The sequence below is a fragment of the Neovison vison genome, chromosome 8 (assembly GCF_020171115.1).
Source record: "Neovison vison isolate M4711 chromosome 8, ASM_NN_V1, whole genome shotgun sequence".
Classification (NCBI taxonomy): domain Eukaryota; kingdom Metazoa; phylum Chordata; class Mammalia; order Carnivora; family Mustelidae; genus Neogale; species Neogale vison.
Window position 1 is genome coordinate 65,092,302 of NC_058098.1, and position 24,084 is coordinate 65,116,385.

Here is a 24,084-nt window from a genome sequence, read left to right on the forward strand (position 1 = left end):
AGTGACCTGGACTAAGGGAAATGTATGTACCTTGTGGTTAAGTACAGCCTCTGGTGTGGTCATTCACATGTGCCGAAATGTGGGTAACCTTCATTGTGACTGGTTTCTGGGCAATCTCCCTCCAAATTAAGACACCCCCCAAATAGGATGGCCTTGAATGTGAAAATCGTCCAGCTGCCATTAGCCTAACCAAACTGGAGACCATTAACAGCTGCCCATGGTCAGAAAAACCCTAGAGAAGAGGCCTGTCATGGGCAAACCACTCTGCATAACCCTTTGTACCACTACAAGCCCAGCAAGCCATCTTTGATAACTGTTGTGCTTCGGGCAGGATGGCACACTGCTGCTCTCCAGCTGAAGAGGGAATTCATCAAATGAAAGGCAGGGCTAGAGAAATCACAGCCCTGTGATTTCATCAGCTGGGCTCACCTGGCTCGCCTATCTCCCCAATAGACTGGAGCCAGGGAAACAAAGCAAAGGAAACTGTGAAGGAGAGACCAAGAGAGATGAAGACAGAATCAGCAGGTCAGACACAAAGCCAGTTAGTTCCACAAGGTAAGAGAAAGACAATATATGAAGAGCTGAAAATGTTCCAAAATCTATGAAATTTACAAATCCTTGATATCAGAAAGTACAAGCTCCAGCAACGATAAATAAGAATAAATATAAGCATAGATATTGTTCCACCAGACAATATCTTTATCTGAGAACACCAGATAAAACACTATTTTGTAAAGTAGGGAAGAAAGACATGTTAGAAAAAATATACATGTTTAAGACAGTGGATTTCCTGGTAGCAGAAAGAAACCAGAGAACAATAAAATGAGTAAGATTGAAATTAAAAGGCTAGGGAAATATATACACCTGGAAAATACTATCTAAAGAGTAGCTACTATTGTGGCCATTGGTATAGGACACAGAAAACTTTAAGAAAAAAGCAATATCAGAGATAAAGGTGGCATTTCATAATAATAAAAAGAAAAATTGATTCAAAAGGTTAAACGTTTGAACTAGTATGCACTCATTAGCATATTCAAAGTATAAAGAGTAAAAATTGAGAGAAATACAAGAAGAAATTGGCAAATTTTATACTCTTAGTGGCTGTTCTAGTCCATAAATGTTGAATCAGACAAAGAAGAGTAAAGCCCTATTAAAGCCATCCTGCCATACTCATAACCTATTAATTTTATTTTTAAATAACACAAGTGCTGCAGAAAATATGTGCAGTGGGCCAGGGTGTGCCTGAAACAGACTACATACCTCTGAAGGATCAAGTTTACTTGAACATTCTGGGTGGAGAGGATTTATTTTTATATGCTTCCTCATCCAAGATTGAGTTCTGGCTCAAGGTAGCATTGTAGAAAGATCATGAACTCACCTCCTTTCATGAACTCAATGAGTCCACTGCTACAAATGGAACAATTTCCTCTATAAAAACCTAAAGTTTGACTGAGTGACAGCGACACATCAGGCAAATGAGAAGACCACATCGAAGTGGGAGACAGGCTGGGGGACACAATCTCACCATAAAACCTATCTTCGGCACCACAACCCACAACTGGAAAGGAACTCAAAACCCAGAGCTTCTCCTTGAGGAGAAAATTGTTCACACCCTACATCGGGCCACACAACTTTTAAGGCATACACCTGGGCGATGGGTCTCCAAAACATCTAACTTTGCAAACCAAGGAAGCTCCAGTCCCAAGACCCACAAGACCATATAGCGAACTGAGAAACAGCTCTTAAGTGGCTCATGTGCTCAGACTCCTGACCCTGGTCCCAGCACAGAGACAACAGATCAGGCCCAGACCTAAAGTGAAGGAGTGAAGGAGGCTCACCTGCTTATAACAGAAACAAACAGCAAGCGATAGCGAGGATATGGAGGAAAGAGAGCCTGCAACTGCTGACGGGAAGGCGATTTGGTGCAGTCATTGTGGAAAACAGTGTGGAAATTTCTCAAAATATTAAAAATTGATCTAGCATATGATCCAGCAATTCCGTTTTCCATATTTAATGAAGAAAATGAAAAACTAATTTGAAAAAATATATGCATCCCCATGTTCACTTCAGCATTATTTATAATACCCAAGATACGGAAACAACTTAAATGAACCTCAAAGAATAAACACATAAGGGATTTATCATATATATCTGTGTGTATATACATATACATATGTATATACATTTAGTGTGTATGTACACACACACACAACGGAATATTATTCAGCCATAAAATAAGAATGAGGGGCATCTGGCTGGCTCAGTCTATAAAGCATGTGACTCTTTATCTCAGGGTTGTGAGTTCTAGCCCCACACTGGGTGTAGAGATTACAAAAAAAAAAAAAAAAAGAATGAAATCTTGCCATTTGTAACAGCATGGATGGACTTCAAGGGCATTATGTTAACTGAAATAAATTTGACAGAAAAAGAAAAATACTATATGTTTTCTCTTACATGTGGAATGTAGAAAAAATATGTATTTTTAAAACTAGGCTCATAGATACAGAGAACAGACTGGTGGTTGTCACAGGTGAGAAGAAGGTGTTAGAGAAATGGATCAACTACTCTGGTTACATAAAATAAAATTTTTAAAAATCCCCCCCACAAATATGTTCAAAAAGATAAGGTGTAAGCATGATAGAAGATGTATGTAAGATAGGAAAACAAAAACAAAAACAAAACCAAAACAAAACCCAGGGGCGCCTGGGTGGCCTCTGCCTTCAGCTCAGGTCATGGTCTCAGGGTCCTGGCAATAAGCGCTGCATCAGGCTCTCTGCTCAGCAGGGAGCCTGCTTCCCTCTCTTTCTCTGCCTGCCTCTCTGCCTGGTTGTGATCTCTCTCTCTCTCTCTAGCAAATAAATAAATAAAATCTTAGAAAAAAGAAAAAGACCCAATTAAACTCCTAGAACTTAAAAAAAGAAGCAATGTCAAATATGAACAACACTCTGAACAGGATAAACAACAGACTGTACACTGTTGAAGAAAAAATTAGTAAACTTGGAGAGGTGACAATAGAAATTATTCAAAATGAATCAGATACAAAAAGCAAAAACCTCCTGTAAAGGGAGTGGTCACTATTTTGTTTGACTTTCAGCTAAGGAATATGTACAACTAGATATATAGTTACGTCAGAGGCAACTTAGAGTTACAGACTGACCCTTCCCCCGCCATTCTACAGAGGGGAAAGCAAAACTCAGAATTCAGATTAAAACCAGAGTCTTGCACCCTACAGCAGATCACAGAGTATCAGGGGCATACGGGTAAATGTTTTCCACTTACAAAGGCTTATTCAACCTAGTTAATAAAATTCCCTAAATATTTTCAGTTGCATTTACTCTCTTTAAGGACCTCAGTTGTCTAATAATAACAAAAAGAGAAAGAAATTCTAATTACTTCACTAAACCTCACAAATCTTGTAAAATTAAGTTTATGAATTAATTCTTAAATTCTCTTAAACATTTGTAAGCTAAGTAAAATTAACTAAACTTTCAACCTAAAATCCTGAGTCTCCATATTAAAATCCTCAATAATACATTGACTTCTAATTACAAGCTCATCTGTTGGATATTCCAATATGTTAACATTGCTCCTATATAAAAAGTACTTATTAAATGTGCCAAGATTACTCCGAAAACTAGTAATGCTGTAGTTGGCTTCAGTGTGCTACATTTCTATAATAAAGAAACAGAAACAAAGCTCTCCGCGAAAGGAACCACTATGGCATGCCATGCCAGTGGGCATTGCTTCCCCAAGCAAATTGGGGTCACCTCCTCAGCTAGCATATGTTGCTCTTCAGCCAGAGATCTGGGGCAGAGTGACACCTGGAGCTATTGACACACAGAGAGACTTTGATGTACTCCAGATCGGCCCCACTGAAATCTTTTGATGGCCTTTGTGTGGAAAGGGAACCCTGATGTGAGTGTATTTCTGCCCCACCTGCTCTGTGACTCGTGCCAGCTCTTGAGCTATCTAGATCGGATGTGGATTTCTAGATCGGATGTGGATTTCTAGATCGGATGTGGATTTCACCAACCCACCCACAGCCCGCTTTGATGTTGATCTGTAGACAGCCAGCCTAAGTGCTGATTCCATTTGACCTTCTCTTACTGCTCAAACTTGACAAGGGCCTGTGAGCTTACCGGTCTTCTGACCTGAAGTCTTCCTGTCACTCAGGCCTCAGGCCATCTCTAACAAGCCCATCAAAACCCATCTGGTCTAGCACATTTCCCAATGTGCTTTCCTCTGAAATATGTTTGTGCCTTTACCATCCTGTTACCCTGAAACGAAGCTATTGAAAATGCTGCTGGCTCCCCCTCTTTGAGTTCTTGCACCTAAATTAATATTAATAAGCATAATAATGAATGCCCATGACACCTCTCCTTTTTCAGAGAATATTTTTCTTGATAGGAATGACTGTTTTGAGCTTTAACACAAGCATTCTTTTCTTTTAAGCATCTGTTAAGATGTCCCTGGATGAAATGAAAGATCTCCAGCTGGTGGGAAAATACATACAACCAGAAACCACGGAAGTGAATGGAGTCCTTATGACCAAGATAATGAGTGATAATTGGGACAAAATCAGGAATTTCCAAGCAAAACCTGATGATCTTCTCATTGCATCCTATGCAAAGTCAGGTAGGTTTGGGAAACTGGCGGTGGGGAAGTCAGCTGTAGAGGACTAGGGATGCTTGGAGGGGCCATCCTATTTTAAAAATGCAGGTTTTCCCCAGGGCTGGCCCCCAGGAGAAATGAAACCAGACTTGCTTCTGAGCACCAATCCCTGAGGATCCAAGGTCCTCCTGTTTACTTGGGTAGAATCTCAGATCCTGAAGGACCGAATTAATCACATGATTATTTTAAAACAGAGTCTGAGAAATTATACAGAAGTTCTCACAGTCATCTTGCCAACCCAGCCACTCCTTGTTCCCATCAGCTAAGCAATCTGGAAAGTGACCACATTCCTTGCCCGTAAGAAGCATCTCTTTGTGGGGTGACACCAATGTGAGAATGAAGGCTTTTACCCCAATATGAAATGTTCTAATAGCTTTGGGTCCAACACCCTTGCAAGTACAGTGGGAAGGATCTGGGGATGGGGAGGTGACACTTAACCAGGATCTTATAAAATGAAGAGGAGGCTATGACAAAAGTGAGGGACTGCAAAGGCAAGGGGTTGCGAGGCTTGTGCAGGAACATGAGGAACATTGTTTCCTTCTCTGGAGGAACAGAGAACATCTTAACCAGGGAGGCCAATAGAAGGACCGTCCCCCTGCACTGCCTGTATTTGTAACATCAAGGCATGCAAGCAAGTGAGGTGATGAACTTGAAGCTGTAACCAGTTTGAGAAGATCTCTCAGTGGCCATTTAACTTCACAAGAGGAACTCTCAGTATACACAACCAGAAAGATTTCAGAAAAGAGTTCATTCACCATAGTTCAAAACCTCCTCAGACTGTTTCTGTTCTCTGTGGCTGGGAAGTCCCTCCTTAGCCTCACTCTGTTCTCATGACTCACATTACTTAAAACTAGGGCAGGGACTTCCTGTCAGCAGGGCTTAATTCCTCAAGAATCTCTGTTTCTGTCTGGTTTGCACTGGACACTTCTGCCCAGAACTGAACTTGAATTTGCATTATACCTCAGAGCCGGAGCTTTTTTTCAGCTCACCCTTGAAATTATGCAGTCAATCCCAAGGCCCTCTGGACAGTCCCCACATCTCCAGTCATTCCCTCATCTCCCCTACTACCTCTTACCCTCTGTGAGCCCACTTACACTTCCCATTCTGGAAATGTGACTGTCTTTATCCTGGTTCCTGAGACGCCCCAATGCCCACACCGCCCCACCCCCCACCCCAGAAGCCTGGAATGTCCTGGCTTCTCAATGCAGATGAACATTCCAGTCATGCTTTGACTCTTCACTCCAAAGCTACCATCTGAACTGAGCCTCACTGACCCTTTTCGCAGCAAATTGGCCGCCTCCTCCAAACTCCTGCAACCCTTTGCACATCCTTTTTGGCTCTTACTGTATACTGTTCATCTTCTAGTTATCTGTATATTTATCTCTGTATCTGTGTGATCATATGTATAAGTGAGCAGCAGGTTTGGCTAAGAGTCAGAGAGACACAGAATAGTTTCGGTGGAAAAAGGACAATGGATATCCGGTGGGCAGTGAGCACAGTCTAGTTCTTTGCTGACCTGTATGCCTAGTTGCATTCCTCTTCTGTGTCCATTAGGATTCAATTTGGCTACAAGTGTCAGAAAACCCAAAAGGAAAAGCAATCTGGGGATTAGTAGTCAGGGCTGAAATGGTGTCTGTATTGATCATCCAAGACCCTGGGTCTTTCTAACTTTCTGCACACATTCCAAAAAGCAGCAAGAAGGTAGGAATGGAGGAATAAGGTCATGTTCCTTCCCTTGGGGGGGAGGGGGACTTCCCAAAATGGCATGGCCACATCATGCAAGAAAGACTGGAAAATATTACCTTTGAGGCAAGTAGCTGTACGCCCAGCTAAAAATTAAGGATCTATTAATTTGAGAAAGAAGGGAAGAATTGATATAAGCTAGGCAAGAGGTAGTCTCTGTCCTAACTTACCTCTTCCAAAAAGATCATAAACTTGTTAGAACATGGACAGTAGTTAATTCATCTTTGTATCTCCCTACATTCATTTGATTCGAGACTCACTCATTCAGACTACATTTACTAGGTGCAAAGCCCTATGCAAGGCATTAGGGATTAAAGAGGAGGTGATAAGTGAGGTGATTTCACTTAACATTCAGCCTATGTGAATTTCACTGAATACATAAATAATCAAGGAAATGAATTAAATTGTTCAGTGAGTGATGGAATTGACAATAACTGATGCTCTAGGCACAACCTGGACTCAAGAAATTGTGGACATGATCCAAAATGATGGAGATGTGCAGAAGTGCCAGAGGGCCAACACCTTTGACCGTCATCCTTTCATTGAGTGGACTCTACCTCCGCCCCTCAACTCAGGTAAGCTCGCCCAAATAAAACCCATGAGGCTGTAATGAAGACCCACAACCTCTCTGCTAGGTCAATTTGCAACTGAAAAGAGAATTGTTTCTATAATCAGTCTTCTGAAAAATATTTCCAAAGGACACTGGGAAAGCGGTAAAGGTCTATGTACTCACTTCAACTTGGAAATAAGACTTTTAAATCTCTCTTCTAAAACGAATGATTGGGTAGCATGAGACCGCAGATTCCCTACTGAGATGGGGAATTCCAGAGTGACCATGGATGTGTAACACAGAGAAGGCAGGGTGAGCACTCCTAGCATCCAGTGATTATGAGCCATATTCCTCAAATGTCCATCAACAGATGAATGAATAAAGAAGATGTGGGGTGTGTGTGTGTAAATACACACACACACACACACACACACAATGGAATACTATGAAGCCATCAAAAGAAATGAAATCTTGCCATTTGCAACGATGTGGATAGAAATAGAGGCTATTATGCTGAGCGAAATAAGTCAATCAGAGAAAGACAACTATCATATGATCTCGCTGATATGAGGAATTTGAGAGGCAGGGCAGGGGAATTATGGGGGTAGGGAGGAAAAAAATGAAATGGGATGGGATCAGGAGGGAGACAAACCATAAGAGACTCTTAATCTCACTAAACAAACTGAGGGTTGCTGGGCGATGGCTGGGTTAAGGACATTGGAGGGTATGTGCTATGGTGAGTGCTGTGAAATGTATAAGCCTGATGATGCACAGACCTGTACCCCTGAAGCAAATAATACATTATATGTTAATAAATAATTAAAAAAAGAAGAACCACATTCCTCTGTCATTGTGCTCCCTTCCTATAGAGGATTGTCTTCAAACAACCTGTCTACCACAGAATGAACTAAATTATATATAATATCATTATCGTCAATAATTATCGTTCATACCAAAGATACTAAGAAACATAAAATGCAGCACCCTTAAAGAACCTGAAGTCAATTAAGAATAGAGTACATGTTTTTATAAAGTAAATAGTAGCAAACAGTAGCTTTTATAATAGGAGACAACCTCGTGGTGAAAGTCCCAGACTTTGGAATGAAACAATTCAGCTTCAAATATTTTATCTGGGTAGCACTGAGCACATTATTAACTCTCAAACCTCAAGTTTTATTCATTTGTAAAGTAACACCTATTGAAAACCCATTATTGATTGGGTCATCTATTTCTAGCACCTTTAGTTGAAAAAAATTATCTTTTTCCCATTGAATAACTTTGGCTCCTTTTCTAAAAATCAATGAATTACATATGTACGGGTATATTCTGGACTTTCTATTCTGTTCCTTTCCATTGTGTGTCTATCTTTATGCCAACACCACACCTTTGGATTACTGTAGGTTTGTAAGTTTTGAAATTAAGTAGTATAAACGCTTCATTTTTTTTTCTTTTTCAAATTTGTTTCATCTATTTTAGGATCTTTGTAAACTCTAGGATCAGGCTGTAAGTTTCCACGGGGGGTGGGGGGGAATCTTTTGCTATTTGGCTGGGATTGCACTGAATCTATTGATCTATTTGGGGAGAACTATTAACCTAACAAAATCAGGCTTTCTGATCTCTGAATGCGATTTATCTCTTCAACTACTTGGGCCTTGTTTAGTTTCCCTCACCAGTAATTTATATCTTCCATTACTTACGTCTGGCACAGTGTCAGTTAAAATTAACTATAAATATTTTTATTTTATACTATTATAAATCATATTTTTGTATTTTAATTTTTAATTATTTGTGGCTGGTATACTGAAATATGATTGATACTTGTATGACCTTGTGCCCTGTAGCCTAGCTTATTGATTCTAGTAACATTTTTGTACATTCTTTTGGGTTTTCTACATGAACCATCATATATTCTGTGAATAAAGAAAATTTTACTTCTTCCTTTCTAGTCTGGATATTTGTTATTTCTTTTTATTGCTTTATTGTACCTCCTGGGACCTCCAATGCAATGTTGAACAGAAATCATGAGAGCAGATATCCTTGTCTTGTTCCTGGTCCAAAGGGAAAAGTATTCAGCATCAAATATGATGCTAGCTGCAGTTTTGCTTTTGTTTTCTTTTTGTTTTTTGTTTTGCTTTATTTTGTTTTGTTTTGCTTTGCTTTGCTTTGCTTTGCTTTTGGTAGATGCTCATATCCTTCCTTATTTTGTCAGAGTTTTTAATCATAAATCAATGTTGAATTTTGTCAATGTTATTTGAGCTGGGGATTTAATCCATTCATTTTCAGTCATTTTCTGTTTATGGCTATATATTTTTCTCTAACTGCTATTTTAAATGTTCTTGGTTTTGATATGTAGTGTTTTCTTAAAATTTCATTTTACATTTTTCAGAATTTCTGTAATTTTACACCAGAGATATTAATGAATGTTTTTAATTTCCAGATGGAATTTTTTAAATTTTATTTTACTTATTTATTTGTCAGAGGGAGAGAGCACAACCAGGGGGAGCAGTAGGCAGAGGGAGAAGCAGGCTCCCCGATGAGCAAGGAGCCTACTGTGGGGCTCAATCTCAGGACCCTGGGAGCAACACCTGAGCCAAAAGCAGACATTTAACTGACTGAGCCACGCAGGCATCCTTTTTTTTTTTTTTACTTTATGTTTAAATTCTAGTTTTATTTTACTTATGATCAAAGAGTATTGTTTGTATATTCCACGTTTTTTGAAAACTCTTATTTATGCCATATTATCAACTTTTATGAATTTTTCATGTGCACTTGGATATATTCTCTTTTATCTAAAGAATATATTCTCTATTATCTAAAAGATCTAACACATTCTTTATTTTATTTAAATTTATTATCTTTTTTCTTTTTGTCCACTTGTATTATACTGAGAATTAATTTTTAGTGTGTTTCTATTTCTCCTTATATCTACTGTGGTTTCTGTTCTATAAAAGTAGTTATTCTGTTATTTGGCATGTACATATTCATGATTTTTATATTTTATTGAAATAATGGAGTCTTTAGCAATATAAAGTTTCTTCTTTATCTTATATAATACTTTGGGATCTGAATCCTACTTTGTCTGATAGCATCATAATCTATACTCTTTTATAGTTTACAATTGCATTTTATATCACTATCCACCACCTTACTTTTACTCCTTCTGTGTTTTAGGTGTGTCTTCTATGCTGCATATGGTTGGTATTTCCCTTATGAGCCAGTTTGCACAATTTTTAAAAATTCATTTAAGTCATCTCTATACACAATGTGGAGCTAAGACTCACAAACTTGAGATCAAGAGTCACATGTTCTTCCTACTAAGCCATCCAGGTGCCCCTTGAGCAATTTTAACAGTTATCTTAATCCCACTCACATTTATGATATGATTGTTATGTTTGGTTACAATTATATCATATTGAAACCAAACTAACATGAGTTTACTCCTTAGTGATTCACAGATAGAAATTACACCAGGTGGAGTTGTCACACAAAGAAAACTTTATTTGCAGCAAATAAGGAGATCTTGGGGAATAATTTCCAAAGCCATGACTCTTGCAACAAGAGTAAATGGGTTTATTTTATTTAGGGTTAAGATGAATATTTAGAAAGAGAGTTTTGTCATTTATATAAAGTGGGAGGCATAGGGGGAAAAGGGGACCCCTCCTACACTGTTGGTGGGAATGCAAGCTGGTACAACCACTCTGGAAAACAGTATGGAGGGTACCAAAAAAGTTAAAAATAGACCTACCCTACAACCCAGCAATTGCACTACTGGATATTTACCCTAAAGATACAAATGTAGTGATCCTAAGGGGCATGTGCACCAAAATGTTTATAGCAGCAATGTCCACAATAGCCAAACTATAGAAAGAGCCTAGATGTCCATCAACAGATGAATGGATAAAAAAGAAGTGGGGGATATATATAATGGAATACTATGCAGCCATCAAAAACAAACAAACAAACAAACAAAAAAACAAAATCTTGCCATTTGCAATGATGTGGATGGAACTAGAGGATATTACACTAAGCAAAATAAGTCAATCGGAGAAAGACAATTATCATATAATCTCTCAGATATGAGGAATTTGAGAGGCTGGGTGGGGGGTTGTGAGAGGAAGGGAGGGGAAAAAGGAAACAGGATGGGACCAGGGAGGGAGACAAACCATAAGAGATTCTTAATCTCAGGAAACAAACAGAGGGATGCTGGAGGGGAGGTGGTGTGGAAGGGATGGGATAGCAGTGTGATGGAAATTGGGAAAGTATGTGTTATGGTGAGGAAAAAATGGGGGGGTAGGTGTTGGGTCACACATGTGCCTTAAGGAAGCATGCTTATACATACATTGCATATTATGTTAATGTAGCCTGTGCTTCTCCTTGGGTTGAGGTTTTAATATTATGATAAAATAAAAGTAACTGTTGGTCAACCTATGAGTCAATGCATGATCCACCTGCACAGATGTGAGTTTGGGTTTAGCTCACACTGGTCAGGGTGGTTTGGAGCAGCTGGAGCTCACCAACAGGATAATCATTACTGCTTGAGGGGTAGTTTTGTTTTCCATCACAGGATGCTATGCCCACTAGGTCTTTTGTATGAGTCAAGAGATAAGCTGAAAAGAAGAGTTTAAAGAAAAATGTGGGACAGTTTGGTGGATACAAGTGAGCATGGTTACATCCTTGAGTTTGGCTGGTGAAAATATTATCATGTGCAATAAGTAATATTTACTGTGTTTCTTTCCCTATTTAGCATTTCCTTTTTGTTTATCTTTTCTACCAAAAAAAAGTGTGGGTGTTTTGGGTTTTCTTAAGTTTTTTAATTTCAATATAGTTCACATACAGTGTTATATTAGTTTCAGGTATATAATATAATGATTCAACAGTTCTGCATGTTACTCTGTACTCGTTATGGTAAGTGTTATCTTAATCCCCTTTAGCTATTTAACCCAGCCCGTCACCCACCTCCCCTCTGGTAAACACCAGTTTGTTCTGTATAGTTAAGTCTGTTTCTCAATTTGTCTCTCTCTCTCTTTTTATTTTTCTTTTGTTCATTTGCTTTTATTCTTAAGTTCCACATATTAGTGAGAGGGTATGGTGCTCATCTTTCTCTGACTAACTTACTTCACTTAGTATAATACTCTTTAGCTCCATCCATATCATTACAATGGCCAGATTTCTTTCTTTTCTTGGGCTGAGTAATGTTCCATTGTGTGTGTGTGTGTGTGTGTGTGTGTGTGTATACCACAAGTTCTTTATCCATTCATCTATTGATAGATACTTGGGCTGCTTCCATACTTTGGCTTTGTAAATAATGCTTCAAAAAATATAGGAGTACATCTATCCTTTCAAATTAGTGTTTTTGTATTCTTTGGGTAAATAGTAGTATGATTATAGGATTGCAGGGCAGTTATTTTCTTAATATTTTGAGGAACCTCCATACTGTTTCCCACGGTGGCTGTAGCAGTTTGCATTCCCACCAGCAGTGCAAGAGGGTTCCTTTCTCCCCACAACCCTACCAATTCCTGTAGTTTCTTATGCTGCTGATTTTAGCCATTCTTACAGGTATGAGGTGATATTTCATTAGAGTTTTGATTTGCATTTCCCTGATGATCAGTGATATTGACCATCTTTTCATGTGTCTGTTGGCCATCTGTATGTCTTCTTTGAAGAAATGTCTGTTCATGTCCTCTGCCAATTTTAATAAGATTTTTTTTGAAGTGTTCAGTTTCATATCTTCTTTATATATTTTGCATGCTAACCTTTTGTCAGAAACATCATTTGTTAATATCTTCTCCCATCCTGTAGGATGTCTTTTATTTTTTCTGTTGTTTCCTAGGCTGTGCAGAAGCTTTTTATTTTTATATAGTCCCAATAGTTTATATTTGCTTTTTTTCCCCCCTTTCCTCAGGAGACATATCTAGAAAAATGTTGATATGGCTGATGTCAGAGAGATTACTGCCTGTGTTCTCTTCTAGGATTTTTACGGTTTTAGGTCTCACATATGGGTTCCTAATCCATTTTGAATTTATTTTTGTGTGTGGTATAAGAAGTCGTCCAGTTTCATTCTTTTGCATATAGCTACCCAGTTTTCCCATCACCATTTCTTGAAAAGACAGTCCTTTTCCCATTAGATATTCTTTCCTGCTTCGTTGAAGATTAATTGATCATATAGTTGTGGGTTTGTTTCTGGGCTTTCCGTGTTGTTCCATTAATTTATGCGTCTATTTTTGTGCCACCACCATACTGTTTTGATCACTACAGCTTTGCAGCATGACATGAAATCTAGAACTGTGATACCTCCAAGTTTGTTTTTCTTTTTCAAAATTGCTTTGGCTATTCTGGGTCTTTTGTGGTTCCATACCAAATTTTAGGATTATTTGTTTTGTTTCTGAGAAAAATGCAGTTGATATTTTGATAGGGCTTGCATTAAATCTGTAGATTTGGGGGAGTAGTATGAACACTTTAACAATATTTGTTCTTCTAATCCATGAGCATGGAATAACTGTCTTTTGTGTGTGTGTTGTCTTAAATTTCTTTCATCAGTGTTTTACAGTTTTAAGAGTACAGATCTTTCACTCCTTGGTTAAGTTTATTCTTAGGTATTTTACTATTTTTGGTGCAATTGCAAATCAGATTGCTTTCTTAAGTTCTCTTTCTATTGCTTCATTATTAGTGTATAGAAATGTAACAGATTTCTGTATGTTGATTTTGCATCCTGTGACACTACCAAATTCATTTATCAGTTCAAGTAGTTTCTTGGTGGAATGTTTAGGGTTTTCTGTACACAGTATCATGTCATCTCCAAATTGTGAAAGTTTTACTTCTTCCTTACCAATTTGAATGCCTTTGTGTGGATTTTTTTGTTTTTATTTTGAGTTTTTGTTTTGTTTTTAAGAAATTTTTAATTTTTTTCTTAGTGGTTGTTTGCCTGTGTATTATTATCACCTTTTGTAAGTATTTAATCCTCTTTTCTCTTTAACTTTTACTACTTGATCTGCCAGTTTCAAAGGAAATTTTTTTATTCTCCTTGTTAATATACAACCATCATTAATCTTACCCTAAATTTTAAATTTCATCCTTTCTGCTTTGTTGGAAACTTTAAGGTTTACATGTTCTTCCACTCATCCCTTCACCCTTTTAAATTTTACTTCTAGTGCTAAATATTGTGAAATGCTCATCATCAAGCTTTGTAATAATGGTTTCCTGGTAATCTTTTGGTAGAATCAAACTCACCCTGGTAAACTGCTCAGGAACATACATATATATTGTATTCTGTGAGTTCTTGTATGTTCTAAGCTTCTTTTTATAATCTTGACACTTGAAGCACAGCTTGCCTGGGTATCTTATCTTCCATTCCCACTTTCTTTCCCTAAGTTTCTTTAAAATGTTGCTCTGCTCTTTCCTTGCTTTGTATGCTATTTTTAGAGAAACCTGATGCCAGTTTAATTTTCTTGACTATATGAATCATTTCCTCTTTTACCTGGAGGCACTAAAGATTTTTTTTCTTTATCTTAAAATACAATAATACATACTTTGGTATGTTTCAAAGTTGATCAACAGGAATCAACTTTTTCTGATAAGCATGGTAAAGAAGGTGTTGTGAGTCACCCCTGCTTGTGCCTCTCCCTCTCTCTTTTATTTATTTGGTGGGGAGAGAGCGAGAGCATGCATGCATGCACACACATGTGAGTAAGGGGGCAGAAGGAGACAGCAGAAGCAGACTCCCAGCTAAGCATGGAGCCTGAGTGGGACCTTTATCCCAGGAACCCAGGATCATGACCTTAGCGAAAGGAGAGCGCTTAACTGACTGAGCCACCTAGGTGTTCCAAATAAATAAAATCGTCTTAAAAAATTAAATTTAATTTTAAAAAGAAGATGTTGTAAGGAAGTGCCATAATATGGCTAGAATTGTTTAGAATACATTGTTTGGCTTCCCATAAAGGTGAAATGATGTCTAGTGCTACCAGGGAGTCAGCAGGGGACTCAGTCATGGTTTTACAATTGTTTTTGATGGAGGCAAATTTCTCCAGGTATTCTGTACCTGGAGTTTTATAAAGTGGAACTCTATGAGGTCCTCAGGTTCTATCAACTGGAGGCATTTTTGCAACTTGGCCTCTATGGTGACAGTCACCCCAGTCATTTCCTTCCTAGTGTGAAGGCAATCTAGAGGTAGGAATCCCAAGATCACGTGAATTTGAGGGACATTGTCTCCCTCATCTTTTCCTTGGGGTGGCATTGATGTTTGTAGGGCAGTCACTTCCAATGGTGGCAAGAGCTCTGGGGCTGGGGCAGTGTTTTCTGAAGCGTTGGTATGCTTGGGGTTGGTAGGGGCCAGGAAAGGGTGCTTTCCCCGGTAGAGATTCATAAAAGGTAGGAGTGGCTGCTGGTGTTAAATTCCAAGTATGTATATTAGAGGGTTGGCTCTGGATAAGACTACTAGTGTGTGCTATCCTCCATAGGGGTTACAACTCACAAAGGAGCACACAATTTGTGACAAAGTTTGTGAGGACCCCATTCACAATACATATAGGTTCTGGACACACTGGCAGGCACATCGTAAGGACATTTTGTGGATGACAGCTGTACAATCCAGAGATAGTTCCATTAGAACTATGGATTAGAACTATGGTAGAATGGTTAGAGCACAAACCTGTCAGCCAGATGGGTCTGGTTAGGTTACACCAGTAGGGCCATTCAGCCTGGGATATAATTTGAGGTATGGTGTAAGGATGGAATGACTCTTTTAAGCATCACTTCCATAGGCACCATATAATATAGAGGGAGATGAGCTCTGGGTCAGAATCCATACCTGGTGGCATGCTAAAAGAAGCCCTTCTAATAGGACCTGCAGCCTTTGGTGCTCAGCCATCCTTTGGTGCAACAGTGTGCCTGGCTGATTTTTTTTCCAGCACATTTCCTGAGATATGGCTAGGCTGGAGTGATCTACCAACAACCCTATTATCCAGGCTAGCCACAATAAAGGAGAACCTTTGCATTTGACTAGCCTGTGGGGTGTCCTTTAAGGCAAGCAATCTGGATACCGACCAAAGCAAGAGTGCACTTGGCTTGCAGCAAGAGATCATATACCTCTTCATCTGTGGCAGGGTAGGGACCTGACCTGTGTCCATTGAGAGTGACTACTGGATTCTGGGACTCCTTTGTGGACTTCATTTCCTAATGTGATTGGCATCCACCAGGCAGAACACTTCTTTTCCTCTCTCTGAGATCCACAGTTCCACTAGTTAACCCTGAAGCTATAATTCCAATCTCATACAAAACTTTTTACAAATTTGGTTTAATGAAATAGACTTTATAACCAGAATAATGAGCAAAGCCAGTGGCCTTAGCTTTGTGGCTGGTACTAGATCGTGATCTGAGCCATGATTTCTAAGCAATTTGGTAAATTTGTCCCATTGGGCTATTAGAAGAGGGTCATATTGTACAATCCACCCTTGAACAGGTTGCTAGCATGCGTAAGGTGAGTGCTGTCACTTCCCTGTGACCTGGTTTGAGATGGGCTCATAGCCGCATGGCATCTCTGGAGAAATAGCTGTATAGGGGCTGGGTCTGATATTCTGGGAGGTGGCTCATGCAAGACTTCGGAACAAGAATGTAATTTGGATAAGGAGTCTGCAACATTATTATAATGTGCTTCTGGCATTTGTTGGCATATGTGTACAGACATGAGTGACCATAATTGGCATATCACTCTCCAAATGGAGGCACACAGAGAGGCTTTTCCTGAATCATGAAATTATCCTTTTGCCATTATCCTGACCAGACTGCAAACCCACTGGCCAACAGCCCAGGAGTCAGTAAAACATCTGCCCTTGGGAGTCTCCCTTTTGTAGCCTGTTGTAGAGCCAGGCACACTGCCACCAAATATGCTATTTGGACCAAGCCAGGGGAGCCTTCCTCAACTAGGGATATGCTGCTAGAAGGATAATTTGCTGCAGCCAGCCAATGGTTGCACTGTGCACAGTGGTGGCACTGCCGTTGATGAAGAACACTGTGTCCCTTTCCATGTCAGACAGTCAGTCGCCGGGAGCTTCTCAAACTACTAGAGAGGCCAACAGCGGGGGTGCCACAAGCTGCACCTCCATTATCAGTGGGATAGAAACTGAATTTGGGGGAGCCACATCCTCCTGTAATCTGAAAAGGCCCCTAACATCAGATTGAGCCCTTTTTTGAAGGTGCCATTTTCATTTTAACAGTGAAGCCTCGGGGGCCAAGCTAAGCTTCCATGGGGTCGAATTCCTGACCCAATGCCAGATGGGGATTTGCTGCAAAACAGTGTGGGTTGTGAATGCCTCTGTCTCTAAAAGGGCCTAGTGGGCTGCCAAAATTTGTTGCTCATTTGGTATGTATTGCCATTGGGGCAGATTTTTGGTCCAAACCCCTTGGGCAGCCACTAAAGCTGTGCTCAGTCCAGAGACTCCAGAACGCCTAATTTGATGTCTCCACTGATTCAAATCAGAAGTCTGAGCCCAGGGAGACTAAGAACAGAGCTTGCTGTATGCTTGCTGGACCAGTTACAAGACAGTTTGGTAAGGTTCTCGCAAATGGAAAGAAACTGGTTTGCATCAAACAACACAAATTTCAGTAAAATGGTAAGTATAGAAGATGTTGCCTCCAAAAGGTGAAGACACGTATATGTGCTATGCCCGCCATAATGTAATAAGAGGCTTAATTATGAGGAATTGATGTTTTATGTGAGAGGGATTTCACACTCCTCAGCTGTCACCTGATGCCAAGAAACTTGAAGGAAGTGGCTGGTCCTTGGATTATATACAGGGTAATGGCCCATCCTCTCTGCTATAAATGTGTTACTAGGTGTAAATCTTCTGGATAGCATCCTCAAAGGGCCCTGGAGGGAGAATGCCACTTAAATAATACCAAAGATGGCAGCGGGTTGGTTTGAATGAATTTAAATCTTGTCTGCATAGGTTATATGCAATAGCAGGTGTGCTTAAATAACCCATGGCAGCTAACTAAAGGTTCAAGGTGCACTTGAAACTGGAAGCAAGTTGAAGTTCTCAGTCTTCCATTGTCAGGACCAAGTGAAACACATTGGCTAAACCTAGGAGAGCAAAGTAAGGACCGTAAGCTTCTTGGATGTCGTCTATCCTCCCTATAATATTGGGAGGATAATGGCAGAATGGGAGTCTTAATGGCAGAAACTTGAACATTCAAGATTCATTAGTCAATCGTTAATCTCCATTCATTGGTGGGCAGTTTTCACATTGGCCAGAATGTGAAACATGGTGGGCCGAATGACCCCAGTGTCAAGCATATCTCTAATGACAGACCAAAGACCCTGTGTACCCTGCTTGAGTCAATACTGTGGTGTATTTAGTGTTTCTCTTAGTAGGGGCAATCGGAAGGTTCTCCTTTAGCAGGCCCTGTAAGAAATCCAGAATCTATCTTTATTCCATCAGGTATGTCATGAGGTAAGGGCATCCATACCTATAATAGAAAAAAAGAGCCAGGAAGGCCACCACCACTGGCAACTGTTTTGAAAATATGGTGCCAGTAGGCATATCCAACTTTATTTGTACTACCTTTGTGGTTTTACCTATTCTGACTCTAGGCTGTAGGAGGTTCTTTGGGGAATTTAGAAGGATTGCCTGGAATTACTATGACTTGGTCTCTGATGTTTAAGAGAGCCAAGGATATCTGGTTATTGCCTTTGTTCCTATGGAATACCATAGTCATAAATATGCAGTTGTCCCCAAGCGATGACAAGCTCAGCAGTTGTTCAGTTCTAGGATAATGCCCTGGGAGGTTATCAGGCCTGCAGGCCAGTGATGTTGTTTGGGGCAGAAAGAGCTTTGGGACCCCCTGCAAGGATCTGGGCCATTGGAATTGGGTTCTGTTCCAAGATGATCACTAGTTTTTGAGAGGAACTTGCGCCAGAACTGTCCAAATATGAGATCATTGGGGACACCCAGCTGACAGTGCTGCCAAGATAAATCCCTGTGGTATTTATGACCATTCTGGGTGTTGCTGCCTGTTGGGACTGGAATGGGGGCTACAGGAAGGTTGTGAGAAAGGTGCTGGCACCCGCAGGCTGGCCTTGAGGTTGTGGGCACATCTATTTTGCAGGGAGGGCATGTTTTATGTGCTGTAAAATTTCAGAAATTGGGAGATGGACTCCATCATGAAGAGCTGTCATGTCTATTCCCAGCATGGCTCCTGAATATTATGGGAGGGTCTCATAAAATGAAGTTCGGCCCTGTCATTCCATGAGGGGAGGCAATCCTCCATGGAAAAAGAACTCTCTGGATTCAAGGTCAATTGGGCCTCCTCAATGATTGGAAATGAAATCCAGAATGGGTTGCTATATCCAAAGAAGTGATAGACCCACTGGACCATATCAGTCATGTGGGGAAGAGGCTGGGCCTCATCTAATATCTTCCACTGGCTTTGAGTCTTTGTATTAATAACTATGGGGATAGAAGGGCAGACTCTCTGCCTAGCCATAAAAATCCAAGTAAGCAGAAGACAAGATTGTCCCTCTATATCTTTAGGGCTTGTGTCTTTGGGTTTGGATTCTCCCTTGTGATTAGAAATCCCAATTATGACACTGAGATCATCCGCGGCTGCAAGCTTTTGCTTTAACTCTGGATGAATTAGTCCTGCAACAGTCCCTATGAGGGATTGGAGGTTGGGTCACACGCGTCTCTACAGAATTTGACCTTCAGGCTTCGGGGGTTATTTATTTATTTATTTGTTTGTTTATTTTGTAACTGCTAAACTTTTCCTTTTTGAGTTTTTTAAACTTATTTTTTATTATTATGTTCAGTTAGCCAGCATAGAGTACATCATTAGTTTTTAATGTAGCGTTCAATGATTCATTAGTTCTGTGTAACATCCAGTGCTCACTGAGGGTCTTTTAAAAGGTTAAGCATGGGGGGTTCTTGTAAATACTGGCTAGTTGACTCACATCCATGGGTTGAATAGCTCAGAGCCAGTATTAAACACTCTCAACAGCCAGTCAGCCCCTTTCCTTCCTCCTGCCTACAATCTTCTAAAATATTTTTAATCTTAAGTCATGTAAAGTTTCAAATTTCAGTTTCTAATTCTTTATTACTCCCCACAGATTTGACCCTGTGAATTGTCACTGTGGCAGCCATCCCCAGTGGTCATTGTGAGCTTCTTTCCACTCCAGAGTGTCCCAATCCACCCCATTGGGTTTGGGATTATCCTCCACTAGCCCAGTGGTGGCAGGATCATTAAGGCTCACCCCTAGAACCCAAGACTATATAGAACCAGCTCCTTGGCGTGTTGGTACACCCCAAGTGTTTTACATTTAGTGGGGAGCCCGCTAATTTCCTTGAACATTTTAGTTGGTGCAGGCAGCAGGTGTTCAGGTCATTTGTATTAGTCACTAGATTTTGTGTGACTACACACCAGGAGTGGGGCCCACGATATTCCACAGGGTCAGGAGACAAGCTGCCGCAGCAGCAAAGTATCCAGTGACAGAAGGACCACAGGTCTCAGTCACTCTTGCCTTTTTGAGGGACTGTGACTTCCCCAGGGAGGGCATCCCTATCATCCAAGTTAAAACTCAGAATCCTAGTGCCTCCCACAAGCAAAACCAGGTCAGGAGAGTCTCCCTCTCCTGGTAGGGGCAATGCACCTTTATCTTATCCCACACTTGGGCAAGATTTGCAACTCACAAGTTCACCTCTGTTAACTAAGGGCAATAGAACCTTGCCAAATTCTTAGCCAGCTGTCCCTAACAGTCAGCCTCTGGATCTGTACAAAGAGTTGAGAATCACACTCAAAGTCTAACATCCAGTGCGGATACCACCTGGGCATTATTAATAAATGGGAAACACATCTATAGCCTCTCAAATGAATTCCAATTAGCCATACTCTTGAGGTCTTGAGGTTTGAGAGAACTCTGGTTGGTTTGGGGTTGTTTTGTTTTGTTTGTTTGTTGGAGCTTCACTTTTGGGTTAGGAACTTGAGGCAGCCCTTCGAACAGAGAGCATGCAACAGCACAAGCAGTGCGACTAAATTCCAGCAGGCAAGGGACTCCTCCCCAGCGGACTACTTACCTGAGAAAGCTAGTCAGTAAACCCTCTGCAGCTAAAATGCATTCTTCATTATCAAAGGCAAACTAATTCAATCCATTCTACTTGTGAAGCCAACTGTGACTTTGTTATGTGGACATTTGTTAAGTAGAGCCCCAGGTGGGCTGGTGAGCCCCAGCTTAAGAAAAGGGCAAAGGGAATTGAAATAGGTTTACTGCTCCCACATCTTGGAAGAAGTACAGTGCATGCCTCTAGGGGCCAAACAGGAAGGTAGAGACAGAGTGCAGGCAGAGAGACAGGACATGAGGCACATGCCCTTATCAGTGTCCCTATGTAGAAAATTTGGGGGTTTTTGGGCTAAGTCCATATTGGTCAATTCAAACCAAAAGGAGAAGTTTTTGGTAAGCTCTGCAGAGGTCTTATCCAAGGAAGTGCTCCAAGGGAAGGCCCTGGGAGGCAGGGGAGACTGTTGATCCCAGGGCCATGGAGGTGTCTCTGCAGGCTATTGTACAGCTGGTGCTGGTGCATGAACTGCAGGAGGGACAGATTCAGTTCAACGCCTCAGCAGGCTGCTTGACCACACAGAACAGATGACAACATTGTAGAGTAGTTTAGCTAAAATCTCAAGAGAGGCAAATTAAAGTCTTCTTTTCAGAAAGTTTGCTCAGATTGCAGATTGAAATACTAGTTCTATTTCACTGTTTTTATTTTCTTCTCAAGAACTGCAGTATATGTTCACATTATAGCCACTGCGCCTGTCTTCCAGCTCAGACACCTTCTCTCTGACCATTTTTCCCCCTTTATTTCCTCACTGCCTGTTGCTTGTTTATCTCTTGCTTTTCTTCAACTCCCTTTTCATTAAATTTTCTTTCAAACCTATCCTTCATTGTCAACCTTATGATTTAATCTTCACTTATTATGTTATTGTGTCTTCTTCTATTTCTCTCCTGAGTTCCATCAAGTCTTTTTTCATTTGTCACCTTTCCTCTTTTTTGGGGGAGAGGGGTGGAGGATTTTATTTTGGTTTCTAATTTTTTTGAGTTAGTTATTCATATTTCCAAATGTTTGTTTTGGATATTTAATTAAGTTTAGAGTATCGTGTTACAATTTTGTTTAGGTTTATAGTTGAGTTTGGGGGTAGAATGTTTATCAGGTTAAGGCCTTGATTTGCCTTTTCTGGTTTTTATAGCAGTTTTGCATTCATGAGACCTGCTTTTTTCTGTTTGTATTCATTTCATTGCCATAGTTCCTAGTTTGAAAGCATAATTTTCTGTCCAATCTGTCCTCTGCTGTGCCATTTTATTCATTGGTGGTTGCGAGGAGGGGTGGGGAATTAGGGGCTATGTCTTCTGTTTCTGCAGGATTTTTAATTTTTTTTTGTCTTACTTTCTTCTTTCTTATCACCACTGGGTCTCCAGGGGATGTCTCCTCTTCTCGATATATCTGATTCTCCAACAGAGACTGTGCTTCTCCTACCAAGGCTGCCAGTTTGCCTCATTTGCAAGCCACTTCCCCTGAGTTTGGTGCTGCGTGTGGCCAAATCCCAGTCTGTATTTATTATTTGTATGAAATAAATTTTATTTATTTGAGAGAGAGAGTGCGCACAAGCAGGGAAGTCACAAGGGCAGAGGGAGAAGAAGCAGACACCCCACTGAGCAGGGAGCTCAACTTGGGGCTTGATTCCAGGACCCTGAGATCATGAGCTGAGCCAAAGGCAGACACTTAACTGACTGAGCCACCCATGTGTGCCTGTATTTGGTATTTCAACATTCAGCATTGGACATTCTGTTTCCAAGGAGGATTTTATCTGTGATTTACCTAGTTGTTCCTTGCCTCTCTGCTGCTTTCCATAAAGTTTCTTAGGCCTCCCCCTCTATGGCTTTCCACACCCACAGATGAATGGATTTCCAGTCCTAGCTGTCACATTTACTAACTTGGAGAAATTACTTGACCACTGTAAGGCTCAATTTTTCATCTGAAAATACATCCCAGCACAGAGCACAGTGCTGGTGTTTGGCAGCTGTTGCAGTTCTTGGCCTGGAAACTAAAGTCTAAAAGAAAGCCTGAAGCTACATACATGGAACTGCTGGCCTTATAGAGCTGACCAATAACCCACCTCTCTTAAGGAAGCCAGCTCTTCTCCAGCAGCCTTAACCTACTTCCCATTGTAGTAATAGAAAAACCCAAAGGACAAAATATCCAAGTGCTTGTTGGGATCACAGCTGCACCAACCTCATACCTCCCAAAACATCTTCATCTTCCCACACAAGTATAACCAATACCCAGCAAATAAGGAGAGTGCTGTTGTCTCAATGGTTTCCAGTATCTCATTAGTGCTTTCCTCTATCTGTAGATGGTAAAGTTGTCATTAGGAGGTAAGCATGTAAAACCATAATTTTAGGTAGAGCCAGCTATTTCATAAACCTCATTTCAGATATTTGACAAAACAATAATATTGAATTTGTGGAGCTGATAAAAAGTGTTCAGCTAAATGGTGTGGCCTTCTTTCCCAGGTCTGGATCTGGCCAGCAAAATGCCTTCTCCTAGAACTTTGAAGACTCACCTGCCTGCTCAGTTGCTGCCACCTTCCTTCTGGAAAGAAAATTCAAAGGTAGGAAAAGCCAACTTTTCAAACCCAGTTTGAGTCAGTAAGGACAGAGAATATCTCCATCTAACTAGAAACAATCAAAGACATTGAAAGATAAATAACCAGTGGAGGTATAGGGCAGACGGTGGGATTACTCCCACATTCCCACATACTCCATGTTGGATCCAGCTTTCCTTCAAAATATTATTTCTGGGTACATACTAGGAAGTTTTCAGCAAAATCATTCTGACTAGCTGCTGATTATGCTATAGCCAGAGAGCAAGAGGTGAAACAAAGCACATATTTCCTGAAGAAGGATATTACCTTAGTTCAAATCATCTATGAAGCAGAAGTCAAGTCCAAGGAAGACATAAAAGGGATTTATTTAGGGAAAACCTGTGGAGAGAAAGGTAGAGCAAGACAAAGGAAGATAGTACCACACTGGCCACCCTTAGAGAAAATCTCATGGAGCAAAGCTCCTAGGAACTGTTATACCA

General features: G+C 40.4%; 1 protein-coding gene across 1 annotated transcript in view; it reads left to right on the plus strand.

The window, feature by feature from the left end:
* The first annotated feature begins 506 nt into the window (after nucleotides 1–506).
* LOC122915682 (sulfotransferase 1C1) overlaps nucleotides 507–24,084 on the plus strand; it is a 29,171-nt gene continuing 5,593 nt past the window's right edge. Inside the window, exons 1-4 of the mRNA XM_044262434.1 lie at nucleotides 507–555; nucleotides 4,453–4,635; nucleotides 6,861–6,989; nucleotides 23,514–23,611. Of these exons, the coding sequence (XP_044118369.1) occupies nucleotides 507–555; nucleotides 4,453–4,635; nucleotides 6,861–6,989; nucleotides 23,514–23,611 (459 nt within the window). The remainder of the gene's footprint in view (nucleotides 556–4,452; nucleotides 4,636–6,860; nucleotides 6,990–23,513; nucleotides 23,612–24,084) is intronic.